The sequence below is a fragment of the Patagioenas fasciata genome, chromosome 1, assembly GCF_037038585.1.
Source record: "Patagioenas fasciata isolate bPatFas1 chromosome 1, bPatFas1.hap1, whole genome shotgun sequence".
NCBI classification, from domain to species: Eukaryota; Metazoa; Chordata; class Aves; order Columbiformes; family Columbidae; genus Patagioenas; species Patagioenas fasciata.
Window position 1 is genome coordinate 119,031,523 of NC_092520.1, and position 13,595 is coordinate 119,045,117.

Here is a 13,595-nt window from a genome sequence, read left to right on the forward strand (position 1 = left end):
TGCGAAAAGAGACTTTTCTTTCTCTCCCTCAACTCGAGATGATTTTAAAACGAATAAATCCCAAATGAAAAATACTGACTAGCTCTATTAATTTCCTGTAATTGTCTTGCTTTCTAGAGGCAAATCTCCAGTAGGATGTATTTGGCTGGAAACCCCCAAGGTGACAATTTAGGTCTGGTAAGTTTTCCTGTATCTGGAAAGAAGGAAAAAAAAAAAAAAAAAAAAAAAGAGGGGGAGAAACCCAAGCAAGAAAACGCTCGAGTGACTATATTCGCACTCTTTCGGGAGAATTTGTGCACATTCGTAGAGACCCAGACCGACCAGCGCCTGCGCCTATTCCCTTGCAGGTCCCACGGAGACCACCGGGACTCCCGACCCCGCTCGGTCCCGAGAGAGGGCAGAGAGGGCTTCGGGGTGATTTTCAACACCGCACCCGTGTGGCAGCTGCTCGTCGCCTTGCTGTGCGACACGGGGACAGCGGGACCGGGACCGACCCCACAGCGCTGCCCGCGCCGCCGAGGTGGTACCTGGGACTCCCGAGGCAAAACCGGCCCCGCGGCGGGGTCGTTCTGACCTGTAGAATCACAGAATGGTTTGGATTAGGAGGGACCTTCAAAGGCCATCTAGTCCAACCGTCTGCAACGAGCAGGGACATTTTGAACCAAATCAGGTTGCTCAGAGCCCTGTCCAGCCTGGCCTGGAATATTTCCAGGGATGGGGCATCTCACACGTCTCTGGGCAACCTGGGCCAGTGTTTCACCACCCTCATTGTAAAAAATTTCTTCCTCATATGTAGCCTGAATCTCCCTTCTTTTAGTTTAAAACCATTACCCCTTGTCCAGTACCCCATACCCGGTGCCTCCCGCCGCTTCACCTCCGCCGGGCACGGAGGACACCGCGTCCTCACGGCGGGCGAGCCTGCGCTCCCCGGCCGAGACTGCCGCTGCCAGGGCTGCGCCTTTAAGGGGCCGGGGGAGGCGGCGGCGGGCGGGCTCTTGTGTGCCGGGGCTGCTCCCTCCCGCCGTCTGTCTGTTCCTCCCTCTCCCCCGCCGCTCGGGCGGTGGGCAGTGCCCGCGGGCTGCCTCCGCGGGTGTGGGACGGGGAGCCGTGGCAGCCCGCCTGCTCGCAGCCATGGCTCTGCCCGTGCTGCTGCTTCTCCTGCTAGTAGCCGACGGGCTGCGGGCGGCGGAGCGGAGCGGCGGCGGCAGCAGCAGCAGCGCCATGGAGGAGCTCGCCACCGAGAAGGAGGCGGAGGAGAGCCATCGGCAGGACAGCGTGAGCCTCCTCACCTTCATCCTGCTCCTCACCCTCACCATCCTCACAATCTGGCTCTTCAAGCACCGCCGCGTCCGTTTCCTCCACGAAACCGGCCTGGCCATGATCTACGGTGAGTCCCGCCGCGGCACCGCGCCTCAGCTCCGCTTCCCCCACGCCGCTTCTCCGGGGGACGGCGGCTCTCTGAGGGCTGGTGTCACCCCTGGCAGGTGCCGAGGGGGGCGGCCCGGAGGTGGCGGCGGGTCCTGCTGCTCGGCCGCGCCCCCGCCGCCCGAGGCGAGATGAGGCGCTGCGGCCCCGCGCCCCCCTCCTTCCCTCCCGGCGGGCGGGCGTGCAGGGGTAGGCCGCACCCTGTTGGGGGGAGAGGGAGCACCGGCGCGGCACAGCCCGTCCGTGGGGGTGCTCCTGGATCCCCGCCCCTCGCCGGCGCTCTTCCTCGGGTACCCGGAGAGCGGGGCGGGGGTGCGGCCCGCTGCGGTGTCCTGCCCAGAGGTGCTCTCTGCCACTGGTCCCTGGCGTTGGGGTGGCCGTGCTGGCTCGGGGACTCTCCCCCAGCTTGCCGGGGGTACCGCTGGCGCTCTGAAGCGCTGAGCAGTGCAGTGCATCGCGGTGCTGATTCCCGAATACCTCCCCCTCAACCCCGTGCTGTGGCCCACACTGTGCGAAAAGGAGCGCGTTTAAACTTTGATGCTCTGGGGTTTGCTCACCGACTGGTGACATGCTGCTGTCACGGGTGGCCCGAGTTTTCTTGTTACCCACTGACTGCGGTGACCCTGGCCACGACAGATGATGCCTGCTGCTCCTCCTGAGCCCACCTGGTGGGAGAAAAACTGTAGTGGGTTGAGTTGGTCCTCTCCAGACCCCTTCTCCCCCGCTGGGTGTGAGTAAAGGGAAAGTAAACCCCTCAGCAGAACCTGTTTTCTCCCTTGCATTTGTGGGGCAGATATGATTAGGAGGAGCTGGGCTCTTTCCTGGTACTAATAATGGCTGGCACAGAGGTCTGCAGGTGAACCTGAATCTGTAGCGTGGAGTACTTGCTGCTCTGCAAACTTGGGCAATTGTATTTCCTGTGCATTTTGCTACGCAGAGCTTAAACTGTTCCGATGAGGAGCAGCCATCCGTTTAAAAAAATGATTTGTCTGATGATGATTGGCTACTGATGTAGCACCAGGGGCACTTCTTCTCCTTGGTGAGCTGAATCAGTTCCTGCTGAATAGTGAGAAACACCTGCCTGATGTTGGTTGAGGTGAGCATGTTGAGGGTAACCACAGATGAGAGATTCAGCACTCAAGGGGAGGGGGAAAGTGAACCGTTTCCTCCCCTATGAGTACTACTGCTCTTGAGAGCTACGTGATTGCTTGCAAAGCAGTGGAATTTTCCTCTGCTGATGCTTCTCTTAAACCATCCCAATTTGCTCTTAGTCACTGATCTCTCTGCTGCACTGCTGTCTGTTTCACGTATGCTTGTTGCTGAAAACTGATAAATTAATGATTTGGCATATAAGTTAGCTGTGCACTAGCGTAATAATGCTTAGTAGCTGAATAGTGCTCAGGATATAGTCGATAAGCTCCATGTGCTAATTGGAAGAGACAGAGAAAGGTTGTATTGTAGATGTTGTTTAGATATTACCCTGCTATTGTCACCTTCAGCAAGTTCCTTTTTATGTTTTAAGATCATTTCAGTGATTTAGGTTTTTTATTTTATGGTGGAAATCTGGAGTATGTGAGAAGGGTAATGTATGCAATACAAGTACCAGGGCAGCAAGGCCATTTGGGTATGCATTTTGATGAGCTGTGTGGGAAATAAGAAATTGTTCAACTGGAGAACTTCTGCTTCTCATTAAACTCAAGTTAATTTGCTGTAACATCTAGCTCCTGATCCGTGAAATGGATGCTAGATTCCCAATTTGATGTTCGAGTGCTGGTATTCTGTGTTGGGAAAGGCACTGTGCTGTAGCCCTTTCTGCACCACAGGCAGCACTGCTGACAGAACAGTTGGCTCAAACCATTGCATGTTTTTGTTGTGCTGTTGTTTAAATAATTTCATTTTCATAGATCCTTCCTCAATATATGCACCTTCTAGATAAACTCCTTTAGTATCCCAAAACACATGCTCTTCTTCCTCCCAAGCAAACTGACTATTGCCATGTTGTGCCAATCATCCAAGAAAACACGTTTAGTGACTTCAGTTCCTTTTTGACACTGTAGCCTTCATGCCAACAAGACTTTGCTGAGGCCCATCTTCACTTAAACATTTTTCAGACTTCCTTGGAAACAAATAAAAAAACACAGCAAGCATCCTAGTTACTGTCTGTTATACTTCTGATAACCAGTCTTTATTCTTCAAATAGGAGTTTATCCTCTTCCTTCTTTATCACTTAAAGGATAGTGGTTAAACTGAGAGATGGGTCTCTATTTTGCTGAAAACTTGATATCTCAGAGATGCACATTGCTTCCTGCCCCCCCCCCCCCCCCCACTGTATGTGTATTTAAAATGCATATATTTGATCTGTCTTGAACACAAAATTATATGGCAAGATTTCAACCAGAGTTTGTAGTCCTAAAACGAGAAGTATCTGGCATGAAACAGTTCTGAGTGTCTAGTTGTTCTCAAAAGGATCTATTTCATAATATGACATTGGTGTAGGCTTCAAACTCTGCACATTAAGTAACTTTTACGTGTTTTTATGGTCAACTCTACAGCATTTGTCCCATTTGTGTTGAATTTTTCTAACAGAAAAGTCAGTGTGTTTCTATCACAGCAGTTTTCAATGCTACCTGAGTAAGTGGCTTTCATTTACAGGAGAAGTAAGCTGGCACTTCAGTGCTGATTAATTTTTATCATGGAAACAATGACCTGGAAAACACTGTCTAGTTGCGTCTAAAACGCGTCCAAAATTGTTGTTTTCAAATTATTGACTCTTTGGATGATTGTATTGGATCAAATACACATTTGACCTAAGCTAGTTAGAACTGCAGGCCTTGATGGATGCTTGCTTCTTTTGTTCTTTAAGAAGAGGTAATGGAGCTGGATTTATTTTTTTCCTTATCTAGGATGTTAATTGGCAGTCATGTGCAATGAGACCTCTTTCACTGCGTGCAGGAGGAATCGGATGGCACTACTGGCTTGAAACAGTGAGCAGAGCAGCTGCTTCCAGCCAGAGCTTCAACCAGCACTTCTCACTTTTCTGAGAATCCATATATGAGCACATCTTCTTCTATTTTCATGATGTTTCTTCTGCTGATTCAATCACCGTTCTGTTAAAGACGGCGTGTGTTTTACCTAGCTAAAAACATCCGTGGCCCAAGTACTGCTGGTGCTGCCCAAGTCTGCAATTCTTCCAGGCTTGGAGTAGCATTTTTTTTTGCTGCCTGTTGAGTGGGAGGCATCTGTCATGCCTGACAGTTTCAGTGTGGTGGTCTAATTACCCCGTTCTCAACAGAACAAAGGCTACTGCTCTGTCCAGATTTGCTGTGTTTTGTGTAACTTCATCATGCTAACTGCTTTGAATGAAGATGAAAAAGTCATTAAAATAATTATGTAGTCTTTCCATGTTTCTTATTTCCTGTGTAGCTACTGTCTCTTCAACAGACAGTCACTGCTTGTCTGTCTGTATTATTCTGATGTGTTAAATATCTTTCTCTGGAAACATCTGTTAACTTCATGTTATTTCACATCTTTACATGAGTGTTTAATGACTTTCAGTGCCACTTCTTTTTTTGTGATGTGTATCTTAGAATCTTCTTTTTGACTAGGTGATGTGAAAGTTACAGACCTCAGCTGTACATGCTAGATATGACAATTGTGTATGTGAAAGAGGAAGGGACTTAACTTTTGAATGTCTTAAAATACTTTGTTCCTAAAGCTGCATGTTGATTTGAATTGATTACGCACTGCATCATCACACTGTCATTATGCACAGGTCATTCCACAAGGTGTTTGGCTTACTAAGTGCTAAATACAATTGAATTCTGGTCTTTAAACTGTAACAAGAGTGTTGCTCTGCGAAAGCTAAATACTTGCATGGGTCAAGTGTTCTGCAGCTGCTCCAGCAACAGTATTACTAATGCAAGTCATTATGGAGCAATTAAAAAAACAAAACAAAAACAAACCAGCCCACAACAAAGCAGTTAAGGGATTGAGACTTTGCTGACACACACATTCCAATTTGTGACCATGATGCTCACTTTTCTTTGGGGTTGTCTGAATCCCAAGGGTAAAGTGTTCTGAGCTGTGTTTTTTTTTTCTGAAGAGGTTGACCTGTGTACAGCAGCTCTGTGTTGGGCAGGCTTCTTCACTCTTTGCTGAGGAGCATCCCCATGTGGTAGGGAACCACATCACATGGACCATGTGCCTTGAGAGCTCGAGGAAGAGCTTAAGGATGGGAAGTGACGGTGGCTCCGCAGCACTCTGTTCTTTAGGAAGCAGAAATCTGGATATGTAGGTGTGTCTCAGCAGATCTGGTGGTTTTGCTCCCATTAGGAAATTTGTCCCTTTTCATAAGTGATAAGTTAGCTAACTGGCAACTTGCACATCAGCACAAGTGTCAGTCCTACCAGGTACCTTTTGGACTGCAGGATTTTTCTGGAACTGCCTGGGAGTGGCATGTGCCAGCACTGCAGATAAAAGCAAAACTGGACTTGGGCATGGAGAAATAAAAACAATACATGAAGAGGCATATTAAACTTCTTTTCCTTTTGTGGATCAGAAAGGAGAGATAAGAAGTAAATGTTCAGGATAAAATTATCAAATTTGTTCTGAGATACTCTGTATCAGACTACGTTTCTGTATCCACAGAGTAGATATTTTTAGCTCACCTGGCTGCAGTGCTCTCTGTTGCAACTCCAGCCTCTACACATGCTAGAGATGACCTAATGCATCTCCACTGCCATAAACTAATGGTAGTGTTGGTATTTAATAAGCTATTTTCATATAAGCCTCTAATACTAGATTTAGAATCATAACCGAGCACCCAATTTTGAGAACATTATCTTTTCTCTGGCAACCTGCTTGTTGTCTTGGATGTTATTTTCAGTCTCTTGATTAGAGATTTTGAAAGTGGGTCTTGGTTAATTTGTTGACTGCTCAGGACATTTCAGTTGTGTTGCAGATCTTGCCTGTAAGCTTGTTTTGTGGCCTGTGATGGATGGAAGTTAGTTTATTTTGCGATAGATTTTTTTGAAGAAATGCTATATGTCGGTTATTATTAACCTATTTGTACTTCAGATTTGCTCCTCAGGTGGGGTAATTGGATAGCTTATATATTGCTAATGTTTCTGAAGTATCTTTGGAATACAATGCAGCTGTAGTCATCATAGCAGTGATTTTGCGGGGAGGAGGATGTAGTTTTGGGAGGTTTTTTTTTGAGGGGGAAATTGTAGTGTGTGGTTGGGTTTTTTGTGGGTTTTTTTGTTTGGTTGTGTTTTTTTGGGGGGTGGTGTGGTGTGAGGAAGGCAGTGGTTTTAATAGCATTTAAGACAAATTAGTTCATTTTTGTTTGTTAATTTTGCTTTCATGAGATGTTCTATCAAATCAGCACCAGAATACCTTTCTGATAACTGGCATGAGCCAAAGAAGAGAGAAATGGCAACCCTGGATTTCCTCTATGTCAGGAAGCCTTTGGTGACATAAGTGGCTGTTGAAGTTGGTGCTGCCCAACAGCACCACACAGCTGTAGTGACCAACTGGGGACTCAAGGGGAAGGTGTTCCTTTGCATGTGCTGTATTTCTTATCCTTGCTTCTGGTAGGGGGATATTTCCAACCCCATCCCCTGCTGTCTGAATAACTGTTCACTCCATTAGGTAGAGATGGTAGTATCCACCCTCATACTGATCTAGAAACCAGAAATCTGAGGCAGGAACCACAGGTCAGCTATTGTAAAGAAAAAAAAAAGCTTTGGAACTTATCAGTGTTATAGGACATCTCCTGCAGTTGGTCTGCTAGGGGCCTGAGTAAAAAATACTTTGCAGTTTCTATCAAGCCCTTTAACAGGTGCTGTGTACCATGGATGCTCTTGCCTTCTTCATGTGCTGAGGCTGGCACTGAGCTGCTGAACTGCTGCAGTGTTCAGGAAGACAGCATCAGTATTTAACTCAAGACTGCTGTTTCCACTCTGACAGCCAGAAATACCAGCTTGTAGACTTTTTTTTTTAATAGAATCCTTATTTTTGACTCAGGATTAATGCTTTATCCTCATTTAATACTGAATATAGACTTTCTCCCCCTGCTGTAGTCTAAGTGGTGTCTATATTGAAAGGATGTGATACAAGCAATTATTTTTTTTAGAAGGGTATTTATCTTGAAGGGATTTTATTAGTGTTGTAAAAAAACACACGGTTGTTCTTAGCAGATCAGATCTTTTCTGTATCTAAGAGAGATGGGTAATTTAGCTCAAATGCACTTTTTTTCCCCTCCCTATTAAAAAGCATTTCAGCCTGCAATTAACTGAGTGTGAAGGAAGAAAAGAGAAATGGTATAAAACTGCTTTTTCTTTTCTTTCTTTCTCTTTTTTTTTTAATGCCCTGAAATTAGACAATTCACTTACTTTTAGAAGTACCTAAAGGCCCTTGAAAGCTATGGTGGAAGAAGCTGGTGTGGTTGTTTGGTATTTTGTTTGTTTAGTGGTTTTTTTTGTGTATGTGGTTGGTTGGTTGTGGGGGTGGGTGGGTTGGTTGTTTTTTTTTTAATTTTAAATCAGGGAGAAATAGTCGAATGCTCCCCCTCAATTACAGGAGATTAACTGTGGTCTTAGTCAGGGGAGGCATGTAGTTTCTCTGCTTTCTTCCTGGCTTCGGTATTTTGTGTTCATTTCAAAGGCTGGGTTTAAGCTCTTGCATTTCTCTTGGTACAAGGGCAAGTGATGCATGGAGAAAGAAGGCACACCTGCCTGGTAGGTCTGTCCTGGCACAACTGCTGTAGGTGCAGCGCTGCTGCTAGGAGGTGTCTGTGCATTTGGCTGTGCAGCTACACAGCTGGCCCAGCAATGGGGTAGCTCTGCCCATAGAGCTGTGCTGGGGGAGGGGAGGTGGGGTGGGGCTGTGTGCTCATAGATCTCCTGTAGTCTGGACTGCTTTTCCATAGCTGTCATTTTCTCTGCTTGTAGCGTTTTGTTGGATTTTTTGTTTGTTTTTCAAAATGCCCCTGCCCTGTTGAAATACATCTGTAGCAAATGGTTTTAAAGGCAGCTGGAGGCTGCTGAAATACCTGGTGCAAACTTTAAGTGCACATAGTAAGTGTACTGCTAGTTCCTCCTCTGTAACTTCATCAGCCCCTTGGAAGGGGCAGTTTGAACAGCAGAGCTGTGGGTCTGACGGACACCTTGGTGTGCTGGCTTTGTGGAGAAGTTTAAATAAAGTGACATGCTTATTCTGAACGCCATCCCTCTCCATCGTTGTCTTCACTTCTTACTTATGTTTAAAAAAAGTTAATTAGTACTGAGGAGACTTTTTTTTAAAGTGGGTGCTATTTGACTTGTTCTCCTGTTCTTTCATTACAAAGCTGGGGGACTATTCTTAACAACAAAAAAAAAGATGGAAACAGGAGTATGGTATAAATGTATTCTAAAATGCAATTAACTTGTCTGTGCATAAGATTACAGTCTTCAATGTGCTGGGTGTGTGTGGATGCATCTGTGACTCTTATCATCAGCAGCTAATTGAAGAGAAAGCTGCTGGTGTGGCTTGGTGTCCCCCATGTGTGAGGTTCTTTCCTGTGTCAGCTCTGCAACAGGTCACGCTCTGGCCATGCTCAGTGCCAACCCACTGGGTATGTAGTCATTGCTTCTGAGGGTTGGATACTATCCCATTATTTCAAGAATTTGATTAAATATGAAAACTGCTGTTAATCTTTGCTATGGCTTTGAGTATGAGATACTAACAGGAAGATGTTATAACTGATGATAGTTTAAAAGTAATTATGGGACACTGATATATGACTAGCTTTTGATTTATACTCTTTGAATCCATTAGAATGGATGCTATCTGTTTCTACACTAATTCTGAGAATTTTTTTCCCCCTACTTAGCACTTAATATCAAGCTATTCAGCAGTGAAAAGGACCTGCATTTAAAGTGCTATATACATCCACGCTGCTGTTTTACTGCTGCGCAATCCTTCCTGTTTGCTCTTTCCTTCATGTCAGTCTTCATTGTGCTTACCGATTGTGTAGTGGCATTTCTCCTGGGAATAATTTACTTAACCATGAGAAAGCTTGACGGTTTTTCCTTAGACTGTCTTCTTTCTGAGCAAACTGCTAATGTTTAACTCCAGAATCCACTCTCTCCTGCAGCTAGAGAACTTGCTTTATAGCCTTTGCTGAACATACAAGTTACCTACTATGGAGCTGGATACTTCCCCCATCCAAAACTCTGAGGCTGGAGAGCGTGTATTTATGCTCCCTGTATACCCAGCACTGTTACTTGCAGTCTTAGGATCTGGATGTTTTTGTGGGTGAATTACAAACTCTATTTTTTCACACTATGAAGTATTAAAAAAAAAAAAAGGCAGTAGAGACTTCATCTGGGCATCTTTGAAAGGGACCTGGGTTTGCTTTTTCATATAATGGCAACTATCAAAGACCTTGCTTGGTTCCACCTAATTGGCACTGTATTTGCTTGTCTGTGTATGAGCATGAAGTTGATAACCTAAAGTGGTAGAGAGAGAGAATACAATCCATGCTTTGTGTTTGCTACTAGATACCACATTTAAACTCGTTATTCTTGGCCTGATACACCAACTTATTCCAGCTGGCTTTTAGCTTTGCTATGCGACTGTAACTTCAGTAAAATTTAGAAGTTGGACTCAATAGAGGAGTTTGAACTGACGCATATAGGGATCCCCTTTGCTAGTTGGGAGGGATATGCCACCTGAGGTGGAAGAGGCATTCACAGGAGATGTGAAGCAGGGCATGGAATTGGCATCATGGGCTATGCTGCAGTTCTGCAACACCTGGAAAATATAGGCATAAGCACTGAGGAAGAAAACTTGTGTAAAGGCCCATTCCCACTGTGGGAGTGTCACCTGATCATTCCTCCTGTGTTATCTTTGATATTATAGTTAAATATTATGTGATCTTGTATATTAAGAGCACAGGAGGGTGACTGTGTGTGACTTTCCATAGACATGTCTGGCAAGGTTGACTGTAGTGCCGTTTCCTGGCTCACAGGATTGAGGTGAGCACTTGTACTTGTTTAGTTGTCTTGAAGCTTTATATGTTGGCAGTTGTGACTGCTGTGCAGCGTAAAAGGTGCGGTTTTGTCATACCTATGTACAGTACTAGAGTCTTGCAGGGAACATATTCACATCAGACACTGTTTACAGTGAGTTCTTCCTGGAAGTAGGTGAGCATTTTGAAGACATGGTGTGAGTAAAGTAATCTGTCATAGTTTAACCTCAGCTGGCAACCAAGCCCCACGCAACCACTCACTCTCCCTGCCCCACAGTGGGATGGGAGAGAGAATCAGAAGGGTAAAAAGTGAGAAAACTCCTGGGTTGAGATGAAAACAATGTAATGAGTAAAGCAAAAACCATGCACACAAGCAAAGCCAGGGAAAGGGATTCATTCACCAGTTCCCATGGGCAGGCAGGAAAGCCGTGCTCCATCACGCATAATGGCTACTTGGGAAGAAAAATGCTATCACTCTAAACGTCCCCTTCCTTCCCCCAGCTTTATATGCTGAGCATGATGTCATATGGTGTGGAATATTCCTTTGGTCAGCTGGGGTCACCTGTCCCAGATGTGTCCCCTCCCAACCTTTTGTGCACTCCCTGCATTCTTGTTGGCAGCCCAGTATGAGAAACTGAAAAGTCCTTGACCATTCAGCAACAACATGTCCTGGTTTTGTTAAAAAAACAAGTTTCTCTTTTAGTGAATTTGCTTGTCAGCTAAAGCCTTCATATTAGCTGCATTTTCCTGGAGAACCAGATACATGTTTTGGTAAACCTAGCAATGGAATGCAAACTTATTGATAAGTGCGGATGGACATCTCGCGAGGCGGGCAATGAGAAACCAGTGACCAAGAGACTGACCAATTGTGTATAACATTCCATTCACGTGAATACTTCATATAAAAGTGGGAGATCATGAGGATCTCGTCCCTTTGCCCTTCTTGCCTTTTCCTTCCCTTCTGCTTATGGCCAACATTAGGAGAGGACCTTGCTGGTCGTCCCTGCAAACTGAGGCCTAGTGAGAGACTGAATCCAGCTCCGGTTGGCTACAGAGTCTAATCCAGGACTTTGGGTGCTGGCTCTGCAGTTGCTGAGACTTACAAGATTGGTTTTGTATATTTTGTATTATTTTCTCTATTCTTATTAGTAGCATTAGTAAAACATCTTTAACTTTTCCAACTCTCTTCTCTCTGTCCTTCTTTCCCTCCCGATCGCCTGTCCTGAGTGGGAAGGGGGGAGAGGGAGGGGCGAAAGGGGGAAGTGGGGGGGGAGAGGAAGTTAACAATACATCTGCCAGGGTTTGATTGTCACCCCGCAATGTTAACCCTCGATATAACTAAAACATCAGTATGTTATCAGCTGCTGCTAGGAATAAAATTAACTCTATGCCAGGTAAAACCGGGACATAGTCTTAAGTCTGGAAAAGATTTTCACGTGGGCAACTGAGTGCCAGTGCAACGTTTCAGCCTTACCATTATTGCTTTTCATCTCCTCAAAATAGTATATCTAACTTGGCAAATATTTTGTTTACGAAGTTGTGTTTTGTCTCTAGAAACCTTTAACATTTCTTCAACCATGTTCGCATGTGTTAGAGCAATGTGTTTATCTGCTGAGCCTCAAACATGTTTTTCAGGCTTTAGGAGGTTGAATGGAAAGGTAGTGTTTCTGTACCAGGTTTAATTTTTCTCTGAATTTCCGACTTACCAAGTTCTTAGGGACTTTGCTCCCAAATCTCTCTCTCAGACAGAGGGTGCCTCCTTAGAACACACACAAACTTCTTGGGCTTCCAAAAAATCCAGTGGGTAACCATCTTCCTAATGATCTTTTACAGAGATTCATGGACATAAAATTAATCTTTTCCTCAGCACTGCATGACTGAAGAGCAAGTGAGTGATTTCCTAATGGTGACCTGCTTGTTAAGCTGCAGTAACTAAATATAGTTGGAACATACTCAGTTTTCACATGTGCCTGCATGAAACAGACACATGTCAACATAGATATCCTGGCAGTGCCTAGTACTTCATGTCCCTCTTCCCCATAAATTAGCCTTGGGGAACCATAAAAAGAGTTTATTGCTTTTACTGGCAAATGCTTGAGTGTATTTATTTCAAAATTTTCAGGTTTTTACCCTAATGGGTTTGGGATCTCTTCCAAAATGTAAAACATAGGACAATTATTTCTTGTTCTCTGTACTTCAGACACAAATACCTAATCTTCCCATTGCATCAGGCACTTATGATATCAGGTATGTATGTGTTTTGTCAAGCTGAGTTCGGGATATGGTAAACTGCATTACGTGTTGTATTACATATGGTTTAGCCCCTTTCCTAAAGACTGGAAGGTCAGGGCAGGAACTGTAAGCACAATTTAGTTCATGTTTATGAACACTTTCTTCTTAGCTTGCAGATGCTAAGGCCCCCCCATCAGGTCCTCAGTCTTTTAGGTACTGCTTAAACTTAGTTTTGTTTTTAAAAACAGAAACAGACCAGCAAAACCAAAACCCACTCTGAAGGATTTGGCTTGCTATGTTCACTGGCCAAAGTCATAGGTTGTCTGTTACCAGACAACAAGCTGTTTTTCTGTATTAGCTGCTACCTTTACCATAGCTCCAAGGTAGACTAGGGACTTCAAAATAACTTGGGGAATGATGTCTGTATGGATTTTGGTAGCCTCCTTTTTCTTTCTTCATACGTGAGGTGCTGAGATAGATACAGATAAATCTTGCCCTCTAATGGTTCCTGTGTATTTGACTATTCTTTTCTGATCTTGTCTTTTAGCTGTCCTGAAAGAAATATTGTACTTACTCTGCTTGCCAGCTTTTTTTGTGGGAATGGCCTAAAACATTCGTTGATGCTTCTCTGCTTCTCCCCAAGTTGTATCCAATAGCTTATCCTAATGCCTCTCAAGGCACAGAATAATTGTGTTCAGATTAAACTCTTTCTGTTTGTAAGTAACTTTTTTCCTTGACCCTCTCTTGCTTTATTGCTGTGTTCTCAGTTGTCCTCCTGGGTCTGTGGGTATTGATTTAGTTTTTTTTTAATTAATGCTATATGAATCAATGCTTTTGTTAAGTGAAAGATAAAGATGCTAGTCTCTCTAGGAATACGTTAATTGTAACAAGAATTAAGCTAACATTATTTAACTTGCTAATAGCC

General features: G+C 44.6%; 1 protein-coding gene across 2 annotated transcripts in view; it reads left to right on the top strand.

Moving 5' to 3' along the window:
• Positions 1-1,012: 1,012 nt before the first annotated feature.
• The window catches only part of SLC9A7 (solute carrier family 9 member A7), a 76,108-nt gene continuing 63,525 nt past the window's right edge, over positions 1,013-13,595 (top strand). Inside the window, exon 1 of one of the 2 annotated variants that reach the window (XM_065854981.2) lies at positions 1,013-1,387. In XM_065854981.2, coding sequence (XP_065711053.1) covers positions 1,132-1,387 — 256 coding nt within the window. In that variant the 5' untranslated portion in view covers positions 1,013-1,131. The remainder of the gene's footprint in view (positions 1,388-13,595) is intronic. The other variant, XM_065854991.2, reaches the window with a different exon arrangement.